Genomic DNA, 21383 nt, shown 5'->3' on the forward strand with positions numbered 1-21383 from the left:
GGGACTGCATCGCCACCCGTGCTGATCAGAGCTCCACGCTGGGCAAACAGGAAATGAAATTCAAAAGTTCGCGGGGCTTTTCCTGTTTGCCTGGCCAGTGCATCCGAGTTCGGATAGCTGTCCAGAGCAGTCACAATGGTGCACTGTGGGATACCGCCTGGAGGCCAATACCACCGATTTGCGGCCACACTAACCCTAATCTGATATGGTAATACTGATTTCAGTGCTACTCCTCTCGTCGGGGAGGAGTACAGAAACCGGTTTAAAGAGCCCTTTATATCGATATAAGGGCCTCGTTGTGTGGACGGGTGCAGTGTTAAATCGGTTTAACGCTGCTAAAATTGGTTTAAACGCATAGTGTAGACCAGGCCTAAGGGTCTGACAGGAACCTACAAATTCAGGAAACTTTCAGCTGATGATTCTTATTCCATTCTCCTTCATCTCACTGGGCTAGATTGACACAGCACTCCTTTGGCTGCATTGGGAATTAAGCAGTGTAAAACTCCCCCAGTTCTCTCTCTGTCTGTGTTCAGATTGTAATTCCAGGTGGGATGATGAGAGCAGAGGCTAATCACCCAGTATTCCTGCTGCATGGAAGGGGTCGGAAAGGGGTCTACAGTGGAAGAAGCCCTGACTCTGCTCCTCTTCCTCTAATCCATTCACCAGCCAAACTCATGGAACAATTAAGTTACTCCATGGAAAGAGGTGAAGTAAGTTACTTCTTCTTCCCCCAGAACAAGATTCTGTGAGTTACAGTTCATGCTCTTATCTACTGTTGAAGTGATGCATCTATGTTAGCTCTTTACTTGGGACAGGTTGTAAAGTGACAGTTAAGCCTCTTGTGCCCAGGTTAGTATATATTGCCAATAAATTGTCTAGGGAGGTTGTGGAATCTCCGTCAGTGGAGATTTTTAACAGCAGGTTCAACAACACCTGTCAAGGATGGTCTAGAACGGGTTCTCACAATTTTTTTGGTGGCCTCAGAGTGCGGCCACCACCTCTTGTCAGTGCGGCCACCAGCATTTTTTCCTAAAATACTTAATGCACTTTAGGAAAAACAAATCAATATGCACATACACATGTTCAAATCGTTGTAATTTATGTATGTAGGGTTTTTTCAGACTCAGTAATAAAAATAATGTAGACTGGTCTCTATTCTTTATTGGACCTAAACAGAATAGAAACACAAATGGGGTACTTTGCATGTTCTTGTTTTTTTGTTGTTTCTTTTGCTTATTTGGTTCATTTAAAAAAAAAAACAACCTTTCTAGACAGTAAGTCTATTGCTGTGAAAAGAGAGATTTGTATATTTGTTAATATCACTTTTCACAGGAGACGTACTCAGCCCCAGCAAGCTCTGGCTCAAATGAAGCCCTGGATGGGGAGGTGAGCAGGGAGGCCGCGGGGCCCAGGGACGATGGCAGGGGTGGTGAGCCTGAGACCAGAGCCTGGAACAAGAGCCTGCTATTGCATGGATAGAGCCCAAAGCCCTGTGGCCAAAGCCTGCCCCCTGCCACAGGGAAACTGGGGAATTCACCACCTGCCTGCATCTCCAGGGTTTGTCTCTCTGGAGAGGGGCAGGGCCTAACCCCCACTGGTGGCCCTGGAAGAGCGGCCACTGCTTCCTCCCCACCCCATCACAGCCCACGAGGCTGTGACCACATTTGAGAAACGCTGGTCTAGAATACTTAGTCCTGCCATGAGTGCAATGAACTGGACTAGAAAACTTCTCGAGGTCCCTTCCAGTTCTATGATTGACTTCTGTTAATTACCAACACTGTCCCCAGAGCTTTAGGAGACATAAAGGAAGACCTGGCCTATGCAGTGAGGCCATTACAGTCAAAATAGAAAGACTAAGGGCAGACACAAAAACACAGTAGGAACTCCGAAGATGGTGTTAACATAGTATCTTTCTCTTAGTGAAATGTGGAGCCAGCATATTATTAATATAGATAAGTGCCTGAGGACTGTCCAGAAGAGAAGCAAGTTCTAAGTAGAGTGACCTTGTGTTCCTGAAAACCAGGAACGTCCTGCTTTCATGACTTATCCCTGTGTTCCTGCTGGTTTCACAGAAATCAGTATTTTGTCCTACCATTTGTAAACCACTGAAAATTGGCCACTGGAAGGAACCACTAGCCTGCTGAGTTATTGAATTTGGCAGCAAGCTGGCTGAGGCATAGGTATCTCAAGGACTGCCGCCCACAGTGCCTGCCACAATGATTGAAACTTCTGAGATGTGACAGTAATAATAAATAGTAACAGTGCCAGAAGAATGATCCTACCCTAAGGCAGAGCTTTGGAAATAATGTGAAGTATAATGTTTGCGTGACTGTCATCTTACTGTACACTATGTTGGCTTTTACTTTTATTATTTTCATTCAAGCCACTTCTTTTTCTGGACCCGCATGCTGCGATGACTCATTTTAAAATGAATGCATATATCCCAAACATAACACACAACATGCAGATCATATTTGTCAACACTTCAATTGGAAATGATCAAAACAAGCTGCAGGTTTCCAGTATAGCTTTATCTGGCTTTACACCAATTAGCAAGACTCATTTGCAGATTATACCTTTGCCAATAGGTGGCAATCACAGTTTCTGCTTTTGCTGCACCAAAAAGTTTGGCCCAGATTTTTAAAAAGGTGGCCACTGATTTTGGGTCCCCAACTTGACATCATGGAACTGCCATACATAGATGTCTCAAGCTAGACACCCAGAAACGGATACAACCACTGTTAGTGGCTACCTGTGAAAATGTTGTTTGGGCACAAACATTGGCAGCAATAGATGGGGCTAGCAATTTCCTTATTTGTTGCAATATTAATTTTTAAAACTTGGCTGAGTAAATATTTAGGGTGTTTGTGATAGGCGCTGCTTTCTAACTGTGACTGTTATCCATTTTCAAATAAAGTTGTAACAAGCAGAAGGCAATGCATTTCTGGATGAATAGAGCATAGCAGTTTAACTACTAGAGAAGTGTACTAATCTCCACAGGCCTGAATGTGAACTTCGTCCTTCCCCTGGAGAGCAATTACTTGCACACCTAGAAGTACAGTATTGCTATTTTGAAACGGACTTTGTACAGAAAAATAAGGAAAATAATTAGACCTGTTCCTTTAATGAACATTGCTAACACTAGAATCCCCATCGCTGGAGGGTTTTTTTAGAACAGGGTAGACAAGCATCGGTCAGAGATGGTCTAAGTATATCGTTCATCCTGCCTCGGAGAATGAGACTGGACTAGGTGACCTCTTGAAGTCCCTTTCAGCTCTCCATTTCTATGATTTTGTGCTCTCAATATGTATGCAATGGCATCTTCTGTATTATTCTCTATCCCTGTCACTGCGTACATGTTGGTTGCTTTTTCAACTATTGCAATGCAGCAAGCAGTTGTTTTTATTGAGTTGTCCACAATGATACTAAGATCTCTTTGGTGAGCAGCTGCAGTTAATTTAGAAGCTATCAGTGTGTATAAGTAGTTCAAATTGATCCTTCCACTGTGCGTTAACTTGTACTTGTCAATGTTGAATTTTTACTGGTGCCCAGTTACCTAATTTTGTTAGGTTCTTCTGAAGTTTTCCATAAATATCTCTAGGCTTGATTCACCTAACTAATTTTGTCATTTGCAAATGTTGTCACCTGATGTTTTCCTACATTCTGACTATTAATAAACATGAAGAATGGGTTTCATAGTACAGGCCTTTGGGTCACCCCACTATTCACTTCCTTCCTTGTTAAAACTGAGCTTTTAATTCTATCCTTTCATTTCTGTCTCTTAAGTTTCTGACCAATGCGTTTTGCTCTTCTAAATCTAAGAAATTACCTCTCAGCAATTTCTTCTTGGTTTCTTTAATAAACCCCAATGAGGGTCTTTGGCTTTTTGAAAGTCCATATCAATTATACCTTTTGAGAATCCCCCTGCACATACACAGTTATAATGAGAGAGGAGGAGATGTCACACCTTCTGAGTATTTGGGAGCTGAAAAGTCACTCCTGACTCCCACAGGAACATGGTCGTCTCTGTTAAATTTGTTGTAAAAGTTGACCCGCGAAGTAGTGAACCCTGTCAGTCTGCCTAGAGTAGGGGTTCTCAGGACAAATATTTTGGTGGCTTCAGAGTGTGGCCACCAACTCTTGCAGGGAGCCGCTCTGACAATTTTTCCTAAAATACTTAATTAACTTTAGGAAAAAACAAATATGCACATATACATGTCCAGATCAGTGTAATTTATTTATTGTTAGCTAGTAAGTCAGTTGTGAAAAGTGATATTAACAAACATACAAGTATTACTTTTCACAGCAGCCTTACTTAGCCCTGGCAAGCTTGGGAACAAATTAAGCCCCAGAGGAGGCAGCAGGGGCCCGTGGGATTGATCTGAAGCCCCGCACTCAGAGCCTGTCATCCCACTACTCCAGGGCTGAAGCCCAAAGCCAGAGCCCTGTCATCCCTGGGAACGTGGGGAACTCACATGCTGCCTGCTTCTCCAGCATTGTGCCCCAGCAGTCTTCGGGGGGGCGGGGGGGGAGGGCCCAACCCCTGCTGGTGGCCACAGCAATGAACACCAAGGTGATGCATTTAGGAGCAACAGGGAGGGGGAGGGACCACTATTTTGTCCCCAAACCCCACCCCATCACAGCCCAGGATGCTGTGGCCGCAAGAAAAGACCCAGGTGGCTGTATTTGAGAAATGCTGGCCTGGAGGTAGACCTCTTCAATACAGAGCAAAACCACCAGATAAGCTAGATCTTCAAAGCTAGGGTGACCAGATAGCAACTGTGGAAAAAGCGGGACGGGTGGGGGGTACCTATATAAGAAAGTCTCAAAAAACAGGCCTGTCCTACAAAAACAGGATATCTGGTCACCCTGTTCAAAGCATTTTCCCTTTCCTGCCAGTGGTCCTTCTGTTGTATTTGGATTGAACGTTGAGTAGCTTTCAAACATCCTTTGTACAATCTTGGACTCTAGCCCTGCAGTGAGATCCTTGACCGTGGAGCTTCAAGCTTTTGCAAAGTCCCCAATACCACACATAGGTATTGGTTCACACTATACTGTATCTCATTACAGGAGTGGGCCCTTGGTCAGGCAGTGGAACACTTTAAAGTGGGAATCACTAGGCTCAGATGACATGGTAATATAGATCTGGATATTGTCAGCTTACTGGTGATCTATAGGGCCACGCTGCCATTATTATTACCATGGTACTTAGAGGTTCCAAGTGAGATCAGCTAGATAGTGAACAAACACATGGTAAGAGAAGAGCTAAAGCACTTACATTCTAAACAGACAAGACAGATAATTGGTGGGAGGGAAAGCAGAGGCACAGAAAGGTGAAGTAATCTGTCCAAGTCACACAGCAGGTCAGTGGCAGAACTGGAACAGAATCCAAGTCTCCTGACTCTCCATCTAGAGTCCTAGCCACCAGGCATCGACATGAATAAATATAATGAATCTCCAGGGGATTCCAGAGAGTCCCCAGAGCTGATGATGCAACACCACGAACTATACTTTCCTGAAAAGAATGAGTTGGAACCACTTGGAGGCAACTCTACCCACCCTCACTAGCCCACACACCCACGTCAGCATTGCCTGAGGACTAGCTGTTTCCAAAACAATTGATAGCTGGCCATACTGACCACTTTAAGTCCATCATGCAAAAATCATTCAAATAAATTAATCGGTCATGCAAACTAGCATCATTGTGCAGCTGAAAGCCAGTTCAAATATGTTTAAAATATCTTTTTATTCAGAAGCCTCGGGAGGTATCCACTGCCTTCTTGATCACCTTTCAAAAGCTGGGGGGTAAAAAAACATAAAGCAGTGAGATGTAGCATGTTTTTGTTAAATATGTTTTGCCACTTGCAGGCCAAAAAAAAAATCCAGGGTTTTTCTTGAATGCCATCCAAAGGTTATAACTGTCAAACCAGGATATAGTTCTGAAGTTTGGAAAAGGCCAGTTATCCTACAAGTGTTTTTTTTTTTTTCCTTTAAAGAAAAATGTCAACTACAGACTTCATTGGCTCAAGAAATAGCTTAAAAAGATTATACTATCAGTATAGAAAAAGGGAACAACACAGTGTTGGGGAAGAATAAAGTGGCATGAGAGAGAGAATGATAGAACCAACTTAGAACACAATTCTGAGGAAATATGCTCAGTAGCAGTTTGACTTTTACCCTAGGCAAGAGTTAATGCAGTTGCATGGGTGTAATTGAGAATGTAACCTGGCCTCAGGTATACAGAGCAGTTGCCTGTCTTTACAAATAGACTGCCGAGCCTAAAGACATACACACAGCAGTGGATTTTTCAGGGTGCGTTGCTAGATTTCTATCCAGCCCTACAATAATGTGCAGTACAAAATTTTGCTTGAAATAAAGGTGTCAATGTATTTAGGCCGGGATCCATTGGAAACTAGAATTCAGCATGACCAGTGTTACCAGTCCTCTCGTGAACACATCTGAAATTCAAGCCAAGACTATGATGTAGCAAAAGATCAAAATGTGATGCAGTTCTTTTGGCAACCTTTTTAGGGTTGTTTTTTCTGTCTTCTCTCTGAGGAAGAGGAAGGAGATGATCATAAAAGGGAAGGTTAGGTGATAAAGTTAGATACTGGAGGAAGGGGATGGACAAGGAGCTGGAACAACAGAAGGTTTTTGTGGTTAAGGCACAGAACTAGGAGTCAGGTGACCTACATACCTCTTCTCCCAAGTCTGCCACAGACTTAAGTGTCCTTGGCTGTCACGTAGGCCAGAATTCTCAAAAGTGGCTTCTGATTTTGCCATTTCAGATGAGGCAAAATCAGTGACAGCAACATTGGCCTTAAGCTCTCTCTCTGCCTCAATTTCTCCAGCTGTAAAATGGGGATAATAATTCCTTGACGTGGTCACAAATACTCAAAGCTGAGATGAATATATATATATATAGCGACTGGATAGCGTAGTGGTTAAGAGCGCCGCCCTTTGATACGGGAGACCGCCCTTTGATACGAGAGACCGGGGTTCAAATCCCGGTTGGTACCCAACTTTCCAGTAGGGGTCCTTGGGCAAAAGACCCCCTAACGCTTCACCTGCCTACCTCAAATATGAGAGTGACACGAACTAGGAGAGTCATGCCGGCTCGGACGTCGCCCGGATTAACAAGGTCCGCGCCAGATGTTGAGGAACCAGGACAATCTGACGATAAGTGGGCTACTGGAACAAACCATTCATGGACGAGACAAGAGAACCTGGAATTGATGGAATGCTACTACAACAGTAGACCTAATGAGAGGGGATATATGAAACGTATGAGGGGACTATGGATGGACAAAAGACCTACATCCACACTTACTGAGAAACAGCTAGTTACCCAACGCTTCAACATAGTAAAGAGGAAGCTGCTCTCACAGCTTGAGATAGACCAACTCCACATTACATCCCAGACTCAAGAAGACCTGGAAGAACAAGTGGATGTGCAGCCCACACCTGAAGCTGAAACTTCACTGCCACCCCCTCCATTGCAGAGCACAGCAGCTGATATGAGGCATAAGATCATGGAGAAACTAGCTACAGTCAATCCTCGAGACCGATTACCAAGGCTCAGTGGAGAAGTACCATCAGATAGTATGTTAGAAGATGCCAATAGAGCCCTCATGACAATCCCTACTACCACCATAACTCAAACCAATGAACTGGTATACGCTACAGCCTCTGTAATCCTGGAGATGCTTGGCTACACAATCAAGAAGAACAACAGTATGTATCCACCCTGGAAAATGAGGTTGGAGGATAAGATCAAGGCGTTTTACTGTATGTGTTCTTTGGAGGAAATTGATTTAATCAGTTTCTGAAGTTTAGATTTAGATGGCTTGTATGGATCTGACAATTATGAAACTTTGGTCAACAAAAAAGCCAGACAGGATTTAGATTTTATTCTGATTCTCATTTACGCTCTGGCAAGGTAAAGGGGAGGTAAGTGGACATAAATTACATTCATACCTACTTTAAGGTCCTTTTCTTTTGCTAGAACATGCAGCATCAGCGGACATTGGTGTAATTGAGAATCAAACCCCTAGAGTTCAGAATGATACATGCTTCTCAGCTTGGAATATTTTGGAACAGATCATGTGGAGCTGTGCTAATTTACATGAGCTAAGTGTCTGCCCCATAATTATGCCCATTTTACAACTAGGGAAACTGAGACACACAGCAAAATAACATCAATATTATAATATACTTGGTTGCCTAGCTAGGGATACCAATATGCGGTGGGGAGAGAGTGTGTGTGTGTGTGTGTGTGTGTGTGTGAGAGAGAGAGAGAGAGAGAGAATGTATGCAAAACAACATCAATCAAGTTTAAATGGTGAATCTTTTCTCAGAATTAGAAATCTGTGCAAATAAGAGAATGTGACCAAGTATTTTTTTAATTGCAATAGAGTAAGAATCAATCACTCTAATGCAGCACAGCTTAGCTTTTTGATTCAAAGGTTGGACAAAAAAGCAGCATTCTTGTCCAAAGTTATGTTGCTAAAACAAAGTCGAAATTATTTAAACTACTAAATTGTTAGTACAACTGTAGCTTGTGTGCCTCTCTCCACCTCCTTGCAAATGGTATAACTTTGGTCACCACATGTTCAGATGTTAGACAGGTTATTTTTTATGAGGTAGTAGAATTTTAAAATAGCTTGTGCAAGGCTTCTTACACGTCGGTTAATTCACCTGAGCATTTAATAATAACAACTAACATAATAGTAGCTGCTTACATCCAACCATTCCACAACTATTCATTCTGTAACCAAAGGCTTATGGGTGACAAACAAGTCTTTGTGAACAGAAATAGCAGAATGTTCCACTGATTTGAACTTAATTTTATAACATAAATTGCTGTATCTCTCATTAGCTTAATTATAGATTCAGGAGATTTCCTGCAGACTAAAATGGAGGACAGTATAGAGAAAGGGGCCTGATTTTGATCCTACTTATTGCATGCTGCTGTAAATCAGGGATAACTTCACTGAAATCAGTGGAACTATACCAGTGAAAAATTGATGTAAAAGAGATCTGAACACAGTTGCCAACTTTCATGTGGTAAATAAGCATCCTGACTTTCACAATAAGCCAAAAATCAAGCTAATCCCAATCCCTAAGAACCCCAACACTCTGTGTGACTAGATCCCCCCTCAGTGTGCAGTCTGGGACTGTGGGGGGCCCGTGTGCACCCCGACTATCTCCCTGCCTTGCCCCTGCTTGCTGGGAGCCTATAAAAAAAAAAAAGAGCAACAAGCTATAAGCCAAAACCTAGCCAACAAGCCAATTAAGCCAAAAACAAGCCCAATCTCTGCGTTTTTTTCCATGGGTTTGGCATGTCTGGATCTGAATCACTTTTGGAGTCAATGAGGTCAGAATTGGGGATTCTCTGTAAATGAGAAGCTGTGAATACATTAGTTATTGTTTTCTGTAGAGTTTTTATTTTACTCAACATTTTTTTCCCTACAGAGCTGCTCAAAAGTTGAATCTGTCGTCTAAAAAGAAGAAACATAGGCCATCTACATCATCTGCGTCTGAATCTCCTCTCTTCTCTACCAACTTCAGCAGTATCCTTCAGACTTCCCCACCCCCCGCACCACCATGTTTGCTGAGGGCAGTCAACAAAGTGAAAGACACTCCAGGGTTGGGCAAGGTAGGCCTCAGACTCTCTCTAAAATAATTGTTTTTCTTTGAGAGGAGAAAAATGTCCCATGCAAAACATTAATAGAGTTGGCCTGTTGGGTTTTTCTTCTTTGCCGTACCCTGAAACTTGTCTTCAGTATCCACTCAAAGTTCTGACAAATTGATTGCTTAATGCAGGTGACCTTCTAATAAAGCTGGAGCAAACTTGTGCTCAATGAACCAGACTCAGTCCTGTTGGCAGATCACAGGTTTCAAACTCCTTGCTGTGGTAAATGAAATGGGGGTGAAATGACAGAGTTGTCTGCAACCCCAACTCCACCTGGGGCCTTGAAGTATGTTGGACTCTCTATTGACACTACAACTCAGTCTTATCTTCTGTCAATCGATTCCCACCCCCCATCAAAACCCTTTTAATATACTGATTAGCTACAGATCCTTAAGTATATGATGGCAGCACCAGGCCCGCTTGAAGATACATTGATATATCTTCTTTCCCAACCAGCCTCCATTGTTGGGTCACCTATGGTATCCTTCCATGGTTGAAGCCCTGGGGCGAGGTAGCTGCTTGCCTTACCTGAGGGATAGTCCTTTCTTTAACCCCCAGTACAGATACTCTGCCATCATAGGGGTGAGTCTGGCCCATTACATTGGGGAATACTTTGGGACAGTTGCTCAAGACAGGAGATTGCTTAAAAAGGTAGTCTCTTATACAGGTTTTTAGTATATTATGCTTTTCTCTGTTCACCAAGTGCTAAGTAAAGACACTGAATTTGCTGAAAACCTCTTTCCTTTTTAGCAGGGAAATGGTAATGGTCAATCTGGACATACTGTACCCAGAATGTGCCTCACGGTTTCCATTGCTGCCCTTGAGCACTAAGGGAAAGAGTCAGGCATTAACACAATTTTTCACAGAACCACATCTGTTATTTTCGTGGATGGCTTATGTCCATCTTAGAGGGCTCACGAGATTTTTTTTTCCCCATCCTGGTTTGGATGAGAAGTACTGTGTGGGCCTGAGACTGGTACCATTACTTCAGTGAAAGCTGCAGGATTGGGCCTAACTATTAGTTGTTCCAAGCATTTAATATGACAACCAGGTACAAGATTTGAACAGTCCTGTTTTGAGTAATGCAATCTTTAAATAATTTTCATTGCAAAGTTTTCTGTGTCCTCCCAGGGCTCTTACATTGCCAGAATCAAGGTGAATTCTGGCTGGATAAGAATAAAATTTGCATTTACAAATAGTGGGGGATGTGCTCATGGAAGCAAGGGACCAAAAGCAGCACTGGGCCTAATCGTGCAGTCTTTATTCAGACAAGTCTTGTTAACTTTAATTGGATTTTTTTTTCCTGAGTAAGGGCATCAGGTTTCTGTCCATAATATGGAAAGGGCTATGCAAATATACACATACAGCTCTGCCAATATGCTTCAGTTCTGACCTGCCACACTCCTGCTGTTCTATCTCTGGGTCTCCATTGAACATGGCATTCCAGCTGTATGGTAGTTTTTTTTTATATCAACAAACAGAGCCAAGATTAGCCTGTCCTCCAAAGCCATTTACATTTGGAACCCAAGTAAGAAACTAAGTCTGTGGGAGTAGAAGGGCATTGTATTAACCCACTCTGCTATCCAACCTAACTCTCTCACGTACAACCCCATTTTCTCTGAATGTAACTCCACTCTTTCCACTGTAATAAACGGAATAACACCCAGGATAATTTGGATTCTAATCTTCGTTTTATGATACTGTGATAGTCTGGGCCTTTTCAGAGTCTCTTTCCCTTCCAAAATCCTGTCCCCCTTGGGAACCTTACTCCAGTCATTCAGTATTCACAGGTATGGTGGGACCTGGGGAATGTTCAGTCTCTGAGTTTTCCTTTTAGAGAATCTATAGGGTTTTATCTTAGTTATGGTGGTAAGGTATGGCTAAACCCTCACCCAGGATTTAGGCATATCTTTTATCCCCGTTTTCAGTGGTGGGCTTATACCTGATCTGGTGAGTCCTTGTGGGAGATGGAGGTTTACATGCTGTCTTCCTCCCAGCGACCCTGTTTTAAGAATCCACTAACTCTGAGGCACAGCCACTTTCCTCCTGGTTTCCACCCATTCCAGTAACAAGTTCTCCCTTTCAAGCTTGCTTCCTCCAAGTGGAGCAGGCTCTGCAGTTGTGCCTGTTCAGTACCAGTTGAGCCCAGAGGAACTTGTTAGCCTTCTCCTGATTGGGATGAGGGTGTGCCCCATCCAAGGTACACAAGAGAATATTTCTTTCTAAATGAATTTTTTGTCATCTAGAAGTAACTGATATATTTAGGAAAGAACCTATACAAAGAGTCATAAATGAGGGCTTTTTAAATGATTTGATTGTGCTTCTTCAAAGAAAGTCATTGTCACAAATTAGATTTAATTCATATAATCAAAACAAGTGAAAACAGTTAATTCTGAAATAGTTCCGTACCAAAAAATGTCTAGCCTTCATTTCCATTTCTGTCCTCTTCTTTCTCCTATGAGTCTCCTTATAATTATCACCTAAAGCTCATATACGTTCATCAAATTGTTCCCATCAATTTTCCTCTGTAGCATAATTTGCATTTTAATATGTCAGGAATAGGTGTGAGGCATAATAAATGGATAATTGCAGATGGAGAATGTAGTTTGCCAGTCAGACTGTGGAGACCTCAGATCTAGTGATAGGTTGAAAATTTCTATTGGATCACTGAGACATTAATTATTATTAATAATAATAATGTTTGGCAGTGCCCTGCTTCAAAGATAGACATTTCCTATATGGCTGTTCAAGAAGCTCTGTTAATTTCCCCCACATTTCCTTTCAAATATTTGCATTTATTTAGAAGTTAAAGTGTAGATCAATGTAAAGGATGTGGAGTTAGGTTTAGGAAATTCAAGACTTTACTCTGTTAGTTGGGATTGTGTCTGCTTTGTTCTGGAATAATAGGAGGCTATCAAAAAATGACCAGTACAGCAAAGCTCTGATTAATTGTGGGTGAGGACTGAAATGTCTGGTTATTTGATATTTGGTTATGTGATACAAGCCAGATTTTACCCATCAGCAAAATATTCAGAGGTATTAAGGTTACTTATCAGCTCACATACAAAGGTGGTAGGTATAGAATAAGAATATAGATTGACTGATGTTTTAGACTTAAAAAGTAGGTTGGGGTCAGGTGCTTAACACCTTTCCACACCCAAGACAATCCATAAAACTTACTGTAACTGACTGGAATTTGGAACAAGCATTGTCTTCTCGTTAACATTCAACCCCAGAGGAGGAGGAAGATTAAAATACAGGGCCTGTTTCAGCACTGATTATCTCTGGTTTTTGAATGGGAGTACTTCCATTTATTTCAATAGAATCTCACCAGTGTCAAACTGGAGCAAAGCAGTGAAGGATAAGACCCATAATCAGGAAGCTATGAAAAGGAAAAATAGATGTCTTGATTGTTCTGTGGCCCTCCTCTGTTGGATTCATTTTCAAAAATTCTAATTAGAGAGATACATGGCCTGTATTGCAAATAAAAGTAGCAATGGAATACACACATCCATCCATATCTAGCCCACAGGTGCTTCAGCTTCCATGTCATAGTGACAGTAGTTGGCTACAGTTGGATCCCTACAGTTTTACAAAAATAGATTGAGTTGTCTTTTGGGCATGAATGATCCCCTTCCATAGCATGCAACAGCTGGAGCCACTACACTTGCTTCTCCTTTGCCCCCATCTCTGAGTCATCATCATATTCTGTACTCTTGTTCACATCTGGGTGGCAGATTGGTTTGGTTGGATTTAAATAAACGTATGGAGTATAGTTATATTCGCTGTTTGCACATGACATCTCTAAATTCTTTTGTACTTTTATCTCAGCAATATATATTGTATGTTAGTCTTTTTCAGTCAGAGATCTGAGCAGAGGAGCAGAAAGGTGCTCTCTGTATGACTGACAAACAATACCAGGATTTCACTCAGCATTAGAATATTGTGGTAAATGTTAGAGCTGGTTGGAAAAATATTTCCTCCTCCCAATGGAACACTTCCGCTTTTTGTTCAAAAATTAAAAATCAGATGTTTTGGGGTTTTGGCCAAAACCTGTAAACTTTCAGCTTCCAAATTTTCAATGCAAACTTGAAATTTTCTGCAGAGCAGAAACTTTGTGAGAAATTTCATTTTGTCAAAAATCCAATTTTCCATTGAAAAATTGTTTCAGCAAAAAATTTCAACCAGCCCTAGCAAATGTACTGCCTGCATGCAGCACTTGGTTTTTCGTGGCCTGATGTAGTTTCTGTTGTTGTTTTTTCTGCAAGTAGCCTTACGAAATTCTGCCACTGAAAGGTGACCTTTGTGTCAAGAGCAGAGACCAAATGGTTATTTGCTCACATACTGTATTGTGATAAAAGGATTGGGTTTTTTAAAGCTGAAAATAAAATAGTAATGCCCTGACTGTGAAATTCAGCCCTGGACAGATGGCTCTCATACGGATTAAGTAGGACTTAAGTGATGCATTACTCTAATGTGGGTGCTCTGCATAGGGGTGAATTTTAGCACATTGGGAGAAACTGAATACACTTTATAATACATAAGCCTAAAAACATTCTGACTGACAGAACACTAATAGGCAGATTAATAGCTTAATAGATTAATAGGAGTGGCGATTGCTTCTGATTCTGTCCATTTTCCATTGTCTGTGCCATGATTAGAGAGATATTTATTAATTGCTTTTAATTTCTTTGGTGCCTGTCCCAGTCTCTAAGTAATTCTCATTATTTAAAAACACTATTATTTGGTTAAAAAAAATCCAAAATTTGCCATACAATTCATGCCATTCATGGAATATCCCATAACAGCAGAGATCTGGCCTTCCTAACAAACAAAACCCTCAAAGCAGAAACCCATATCAAGATTTTCGCAGACCCTAAGGCACCTCCCTTCCAACACCCATGAAAAGATATAGGCTGGATTTTCATAAATCCCTAAGAGTTGGGCATCTGACTCCTACTGAAAGTCAGTGGGAGTTTGGCACCCAACTCCCTCAAGCCTCTCTGATCATCCCAGTCATTTCACAGACATAGAGAACAATATAACTGGTGTATATTGCACAACATGGGTGTTACAATACTTGCTTGTATTTACATAAACTATAGTTTTACAGAGCATAGATTATTTGAATAATCCTTGTCAGAAAGTGTTTCCAACTGTTGTTTCACGACCTCTTTTAACTCCCTAACTCCTCTTTAGCACTTCATTGGAAAGCAAAGGCAGAAAGCTGGATTGAAAGGAAGAAAACAATCTGTCTTGATTAAACCCGCAAAACATTAGCAAAAAAATCTTAGAGTAGAAGTGTTCGTATTTTGACTAGCAGATTTGTGGATGTGAGGAATTTGTTGGCAACATCCCTGTGTGCATTGAGTGGGTGTTTATGAAAATCCGGTGTTAAGGTTAGCAGAAAACCAGATGCAACTTCTGAAATATGTACAGTAGCTCCCTTCATTGACACCCATTTTGAAGTTTTTTAAAGTGAAGCAGGGGAAGGGTCTCTCTTTCCTTTGGAAACCTTCATCCATGGGAGTACCGACAGAAGAACGTTAACTGTTACTTGACAAATGAGATCTAAACCCATTACCACTTGAACACAATTTATGGGGGAAGAGTGAAAACTGTTTCTTTTCAAAGTTGCCATGGTTACTGAAATGGAAAAAAGAGGAAATACCCCATAAGGCGTTTAAAGGACACGTATGTTCATCACTGTTGTCAACATGATTGTTCTATAAATTAAATAGTTAGTTCCACTTGGAATGAAATCCAGGTGGCCTTTTGCCCTCCAGTTAGTTGCTCATAACTGAAATTTTCTCCAGCAAGCATGTTGGATGGATCTGGCTGAGGCTTTCATACATTTTGGCCAGATTCCTTCTGCGTGCGTGCTACCAGAAGGATTTTAAATATTTTCTTCACTTCAAGCTGCTTTAAAAGACAAAAGATGAAATTAAGAGAAGTTGGAAGAATTGTTATAAACTCTTACTCTCCAGCCTTCCCAATCATATTTTCCAGATACAGTTAATTTGCACTAAATTAAAGCCAGTGCCTGATGGTGCCAGTGCCACCCTCCCACCCCTGTGCTGGAGCACTGGACCACAGTGCGTCTGGCTCATGCCTGGGTATGCAAGGGAGGGAGTGTGTATGTGTAAGAAACCTTCACTCATTTGTGCACCCACCACTGAAGGGATTGCCATTGTTATAGTTCCTACTGTCTCCTAAGTGCAGAAACTACTTTCTGCTGGAATCCTTGCAGTGCAAGGCACCCCAAAAAGAGGCGAGGAAGAGGTTATTTTTCCTAACCTATGCCAATCAGCCAGCATTGCTGTGTGACTGGGCCAATGTTGTTAAACCCCTGGAAATGATGTAGTCCTTACTGTATGACCGCGAGCTCTGGGAAGAAAATCTGCTTCAGTGGAATTCCTGTGCTCAACTAGAATCAGAATTTAACAGTGAGATTTTACTTTCAAATCTGCAAGGCAGATCTCAGTTCCCACTGCTGATCTGAGAGCAGAATTTTGCCCTAGGTGGAAAAGATCATTTTACAAACTGCTGTGGCAGAAATTTCATTTTCTCTTTAATCTAAACAGCACAGAGGCTGAATAGAGCAACATGAAGAGACCTTTGACCGTTTGCCTCCTGTCACAATCACATTTTAGATTAATCTCAGCAAAATCAAATGATGTATGACTCTATCAAAAAAAAAATGTGGGCAGTGGTTCTCTTGGGTCCAACTTTGATGGTATTCACACCAGTTTTGCTGCAGAGTAACTATATAGATGAGTCACTCCTGATTTACACCTTTCCGAACCCCCTGAGTGGCATTTCTTCATATCTGTGTCTATTTTGTATTCTTTAGTGGCTCAATGGAAAGCCTACCTGTGCTGAACATCACTATCTCATTTGAATGTAACTCTTCTAAAGAAAAATATGGACAATGGGTTGCTGTTTTGTAAATAGTGAATTTTCCTTTGGTACCTCAAAATCTACAGGAAATGGTGTTTCTTTTCCCATTTAAATGGTTTAATGCACTGAGATACCATGGTGACCTTATAGAAACATAGATGGACTGAGGGAGTTTCTAGACAAAGCACTACAGTAAAAGAGAGAATGGGGTTAGCTTTAGAAATAAAACTGTTTACCTTATTCTACCAAAGGTCCCCGTTCAGTGGTAAAAGAAAGCAGTTTCTTCTGTGATTCTTTAACATGGTTCTATAGCATAATTTCCACCATGAAATGTGATTGTTTCACATGGATTGACTTCATTATTTTTAGCTGAATTTCACTTTAAGCTTTGGAGTACAATTTAAAAAAGGTTTACACAAAACCCTGTGAACTGATACAGTTGAGTTTTTGCACACTTCTAATTGGCTTATCCACACAGTGTCCTAGACCTTGTGCTGGACATACGTTTTTACGCTCATTAGTGTAGGGTACTTCATTGTGGTGGTGTATTTGTCTGAGGTCACTAAAGGGCAAAGTAACTATAATTGCTTTGTAGACCACAAGCCAACCACCTGCTGTGATCCATGAAATTCAGTCAACACAGCTCAGCTGCTATGGTTGTTGAAGTCTAGTGAATCTAATGAAAGAAGCTCCAGAAATCCTTAACATCTAGTCAATATATTAAGTGGTCTTTTCTGTAGGGTTGAAGAGCACAAGGCATATTATATTGCTTAAATTGTGGCAAAAGTACAGTAGCTATATTTTATAAAACTCTTACACAAATATAAATTACAATTCTTTTAGATGATAAAAATTAACAGTTTGATTTCTTTGGACCTTTTGACCTTTTTATTTTTACTACTTTTGATACTTAGATCAAAATTGTGCCCTCTACATAATATTATTCTGTGGCATTATAGTCGACCTAGTTAATCACTTCCACTTCACTTCTGGAGCTTTCCAAAGCGCAGTTTAAAACTCCTTCCCCCCTTTTTGCTCATGTTTAAATTCCTGTAGGGAAGGTTAATAGAAATCAGGAAAGTCAAGATCAAAGAATCTGACAATTAAAATGGTGATTCTAGTACAATGCTGAGTAAGAAATTTAGATGCTGGATACTTCCCCAAATCTAGGAACTTAGGTAGATTGGTTGGTTGATTGTTTTTTTTAAGATCTTATTAGTATGGTGGGCAATAACATAGTAAGTGCATAAGCCCACAGTATTTAATATGTGTATTTTTTTCTTAAATTCCAAAAACCCATCTCCTCCTCCCAGGCCTTTCCCTGGCTGTTTGACTCCTCTCTGCATGTGTCCATGCACAATGTTCAGTGGAACTGACAAGATGGTAAAGCTGTTGGAGGCTTCAGTATAGCACTGCTCTAACAACACTGACTAATGATCCAACTGAGCTTATTGATTCAGCCCCGAAGGTCACTGTGCTTTTCTTTTTCTTTAAAGGCCTGGGCTTTACTGTGTGTTTCTAACACAGCATTGATTAAATAGTCAGTCCAGCTGGGGAAGATCTTATATTTTAATATTGTGAGTGCCTTGTGAACACCATCCTTCCCATTTATTCTCCTCTGCAAACCCATTTCCCTCCCATTTGTGATTTCAACAGAGCACAGCTTGACAACTTCTGTCTTCAGGCATTCACCCATTCCGTTGCAATTCCTCTGAGGCCTCCTTTCTTTCCATGCTCCGTAACTTCATCTGCTTTCTTCCTTCCCCACTCCCTGGTGCCTCAGGAACAGCCACCACAACTACAGTTACTCAGTGGCTAAGAGAACAGGCTTGCTTCTATTCTGGATCTGTAACATTACTCCAAGACCATCCATCAAGAGATATAAAAGCATGTCAGGTCCCATCTCCAGCCTGGCTTCTTAGCGAACACCATGAAGTCATCCCCAGTCCTTGGTCCGATTTGGTACTAACCTGTAAACCAGTGGGGTCGCCTTCATCTAGTGAAGAGACAGCCAGATTTGCAAGTACCAGATCTTTGGAACTTGGTAAAAATGACCTTGCTGGCTCTGCGTTGTATGGCTGAGTATTTGGTGGTATGTGAACAAGGGGGGAGGGTGTGCGAATGCACATTTTTGATCTGATCTCAGGTGTAAAAGAGGTCTAAGCAGTGCCCCTTGCCATGCATGGCTGACCATTCTGGGAATTAGTCAAGATGCCACAAAAATATGAGAATATGGGCATCTAAGGCTTTCTGTGGACCTTAGGTGCCCATATTGTAATATATTCTCCAGACCTGAAGAAAAGCACCATGTAAGCTCAAAAGCTTGTGTCTCATGCCAACAGAAGTTGGTCCGATAAAAGAAATATTGCCTCACCCACCTTGTCTCTCCAATATCCTGGGACCAACTTATCTACAACACTACAGATGTATTGCATCACTGTTAGGCAGACCTCTGAATTGATTTCACTAGGGACTTCTGCTTAGAAATTGATGGTGGGATATAATGCAGGATGTGGGATAATACAATGAAACCACATTTGGATCACTGTTTAATCAATCCTAAATGATTCATTCTGTGTATTCAGATAGGTCCTTCTATATTGTTATTAATATGATCTCAGTTAAAATACACTTTTAGACACTAAAATACAAAATGTAAGCTACAATAAGCATCCTTTCAAAGTTCACATTCCTGCTGTCTAAAAATATATAACTTATGAGAAAGTATTTTCCCCATTTTCTATGTGGTAAAGGTGAAAACAAAGTTTGCAGTCATCAGCATGATCAGTCATGCAATTAATTCTTTATATAAAAGCAGATTGCAAGTTAATCCGTTTTTAAAAGTCTGTGACCCACAAAACTTCTCCTCTAGGGAGTGGAGCATGATATACACATAGCACAGAGCTGGCCAGTGGCATGCTGGTTGTGTATGTTGGTTGATAAGATAAAATTTTAAGCAATAGTACTGTTTCGTAGTTTACATATATTATATATAGATTCTTTTACAAGTAATTACTGATGTATATAACTAGTATATGCACCATATTTTTTGTAAAAGGAAGACCACCTGCCAATGATATACTAATAGAAAACTATTATGGAATTTAATTCAAAATTATGTCCTTTCTGTACTTTGGTTTTACCATCCCATATGTAACAGGAAATTTTATTCTCTCTGTAGGGTGGTTCAAAACACTGACACACACGATAGAAAATGCTATTAAATTCCACAGTTTTTTAGATTAATTTATATAGCACCCTATTGCATTTCCATAAAATTAATGGCTTCATCTGTGTTAAATTCTGTAGGACCCTTCCATACATTTCTTCAATTTACAAAAATCTCTTTTTGATTTTATTTAGAAAAAGCTATTGTCTGAAAGTGCTGTGTGTTGGAATATTAGCAAGAAATGGATTGTGTGTACCTTAGTGCTGTAAATTAGCCTTCATTACTGCAGATACTTCCATGATAAATGGAGAGGTAGGAAAACTTTTCTGTCAGTCCTTTCCCTCCTCCCCTCTTCTCTCACAGAAAATACTACATGTGTATTTTAAATAGTTGTACACAATGTAGGATTAACTATTTTTCTTTGAAGTCTTTTCTTCTTCCCATCCTTCTGTATCCTTGGAGGTTTATCCAAACACAGTCGATTAGCAATAGAAATATGCTCTTGACTAGATTGGCCCCAGCACCTTAATCCAAACTCCAGAGCTGCCTGACTCGAAAAGCCTTCACCATCCAGGAAAATAACTTAAACCGCTGGATTTTGCCTTTTAAATTGCTGTCAGCTATCAGGAGCAGTGCTAAGGTATGTGCTGGCAACAGATCTGACAGAGGTGCTGAAGATGTGTTTGTTGTCTGGCCACACAGAAAGTGAAGGCATGCACACTGATTGATAACAGCATGTGCAGATGTGATAAACATAAGGCTCATGCTGCTTTGGGGAGACTGAATAGCAACACAAATGAGGAAATGGAACTCCCCGAGAGACTCATGTTCTTCGTGCAGTGGGCATCCATGAATCTTTTCAGATGGGAGGGAGCTATTTATCATGAAGACTATAATGCCGTGTAAGGCATTGCTGCAAGAGAACACCACCAAGCTATTTCCTACCTTATCAGTTTATATTAATAATGCAGCAGTTAATAAAAGAAGTACAAATTAAAAATAACTGGATGGGCTGATAAGCAGAATTCTTGAGATAGAGACGACCAGAAATTGCTTCAAACGATGCACTGCAGTGTAGGAAATGTAGGAGGAAACGAGCTTTGGCCTCTTTGCTTTTATTTTTTTCTTATTATTTAGTTTATCTCTGTGAGCATGACTATCAGAGCTTTACGTGGCACTTAATAGTCAGATATGTTTACAATTTGGGGCCAATTTTTAGCTCCACAGAAATGAAGTATTCGCCATGCTGAATTAGATGGCTGGTCTCTCTCTTTCCATAGAAGCCAATAATATATTGAATATGAACAACACTCTGAACGTTATCCCTCCCCCACTCCACTCCACCATACACTTTTTGTTCTCCTCCAACTCCCAGCCTGCAGTAGAAAGCTATACATCTTATACTATAAATTTCACATGTTCAAGTCCCTAACTAAATTTAAATACCAATAACATTCCAGCAGAGCAGCTAGTCACCGCTCTCCAGAAAGTGTTTCCCACTCTCAATGTCCCTTGGTGACACATGGTTGGGCCTTAGAAATGGGACCCTTCATGCAGCATCCGTCTCCTAAATTTCTGGCTACCATTCGTTTCCCCTGACTCTTACCTGCAATCATCCAG

General features: G+C 40.9%; 1 protein-coding gene across 1 annotated transcript in view; it reads left to right on the forward strand.

Annotated features, from left to right (window-relative positions):
• The window catches only part of KIF26B (kinesin family member 26B), a 429471-nt gene that overhangs the window by 273888 nt on the left and 134200 nt on the right, over positions 1 to 21383 (forward strand). The window contains exon 5 of the mRNA XM_032801064.2: positions 9475 to 9658. Within this exon, the coding sequence (XP_032656955.1) occupies positions 9475 to 9658 (184 nt within the window). The remainder of the gene's footprint in view (positions 1 to 9474; positions 9659 to 21383) is intronic.

Source organism: Chelonoidis abingdonii, chromosome 3 (assembly GCF_003597395.2).
Source record: "Chelonoidis abingdonii isolate Lonesome George chromosome 3, CheloAbing_2.0, whole genome shotgun sequence".
In the NCBI taxonomy this organism is placed as follows: domain Eukaryota; kingdom Metazoa; phylum Chordata; order Testudines; family Testudinidae; genus Chelonoidis; species Chelonoidis abingdonii.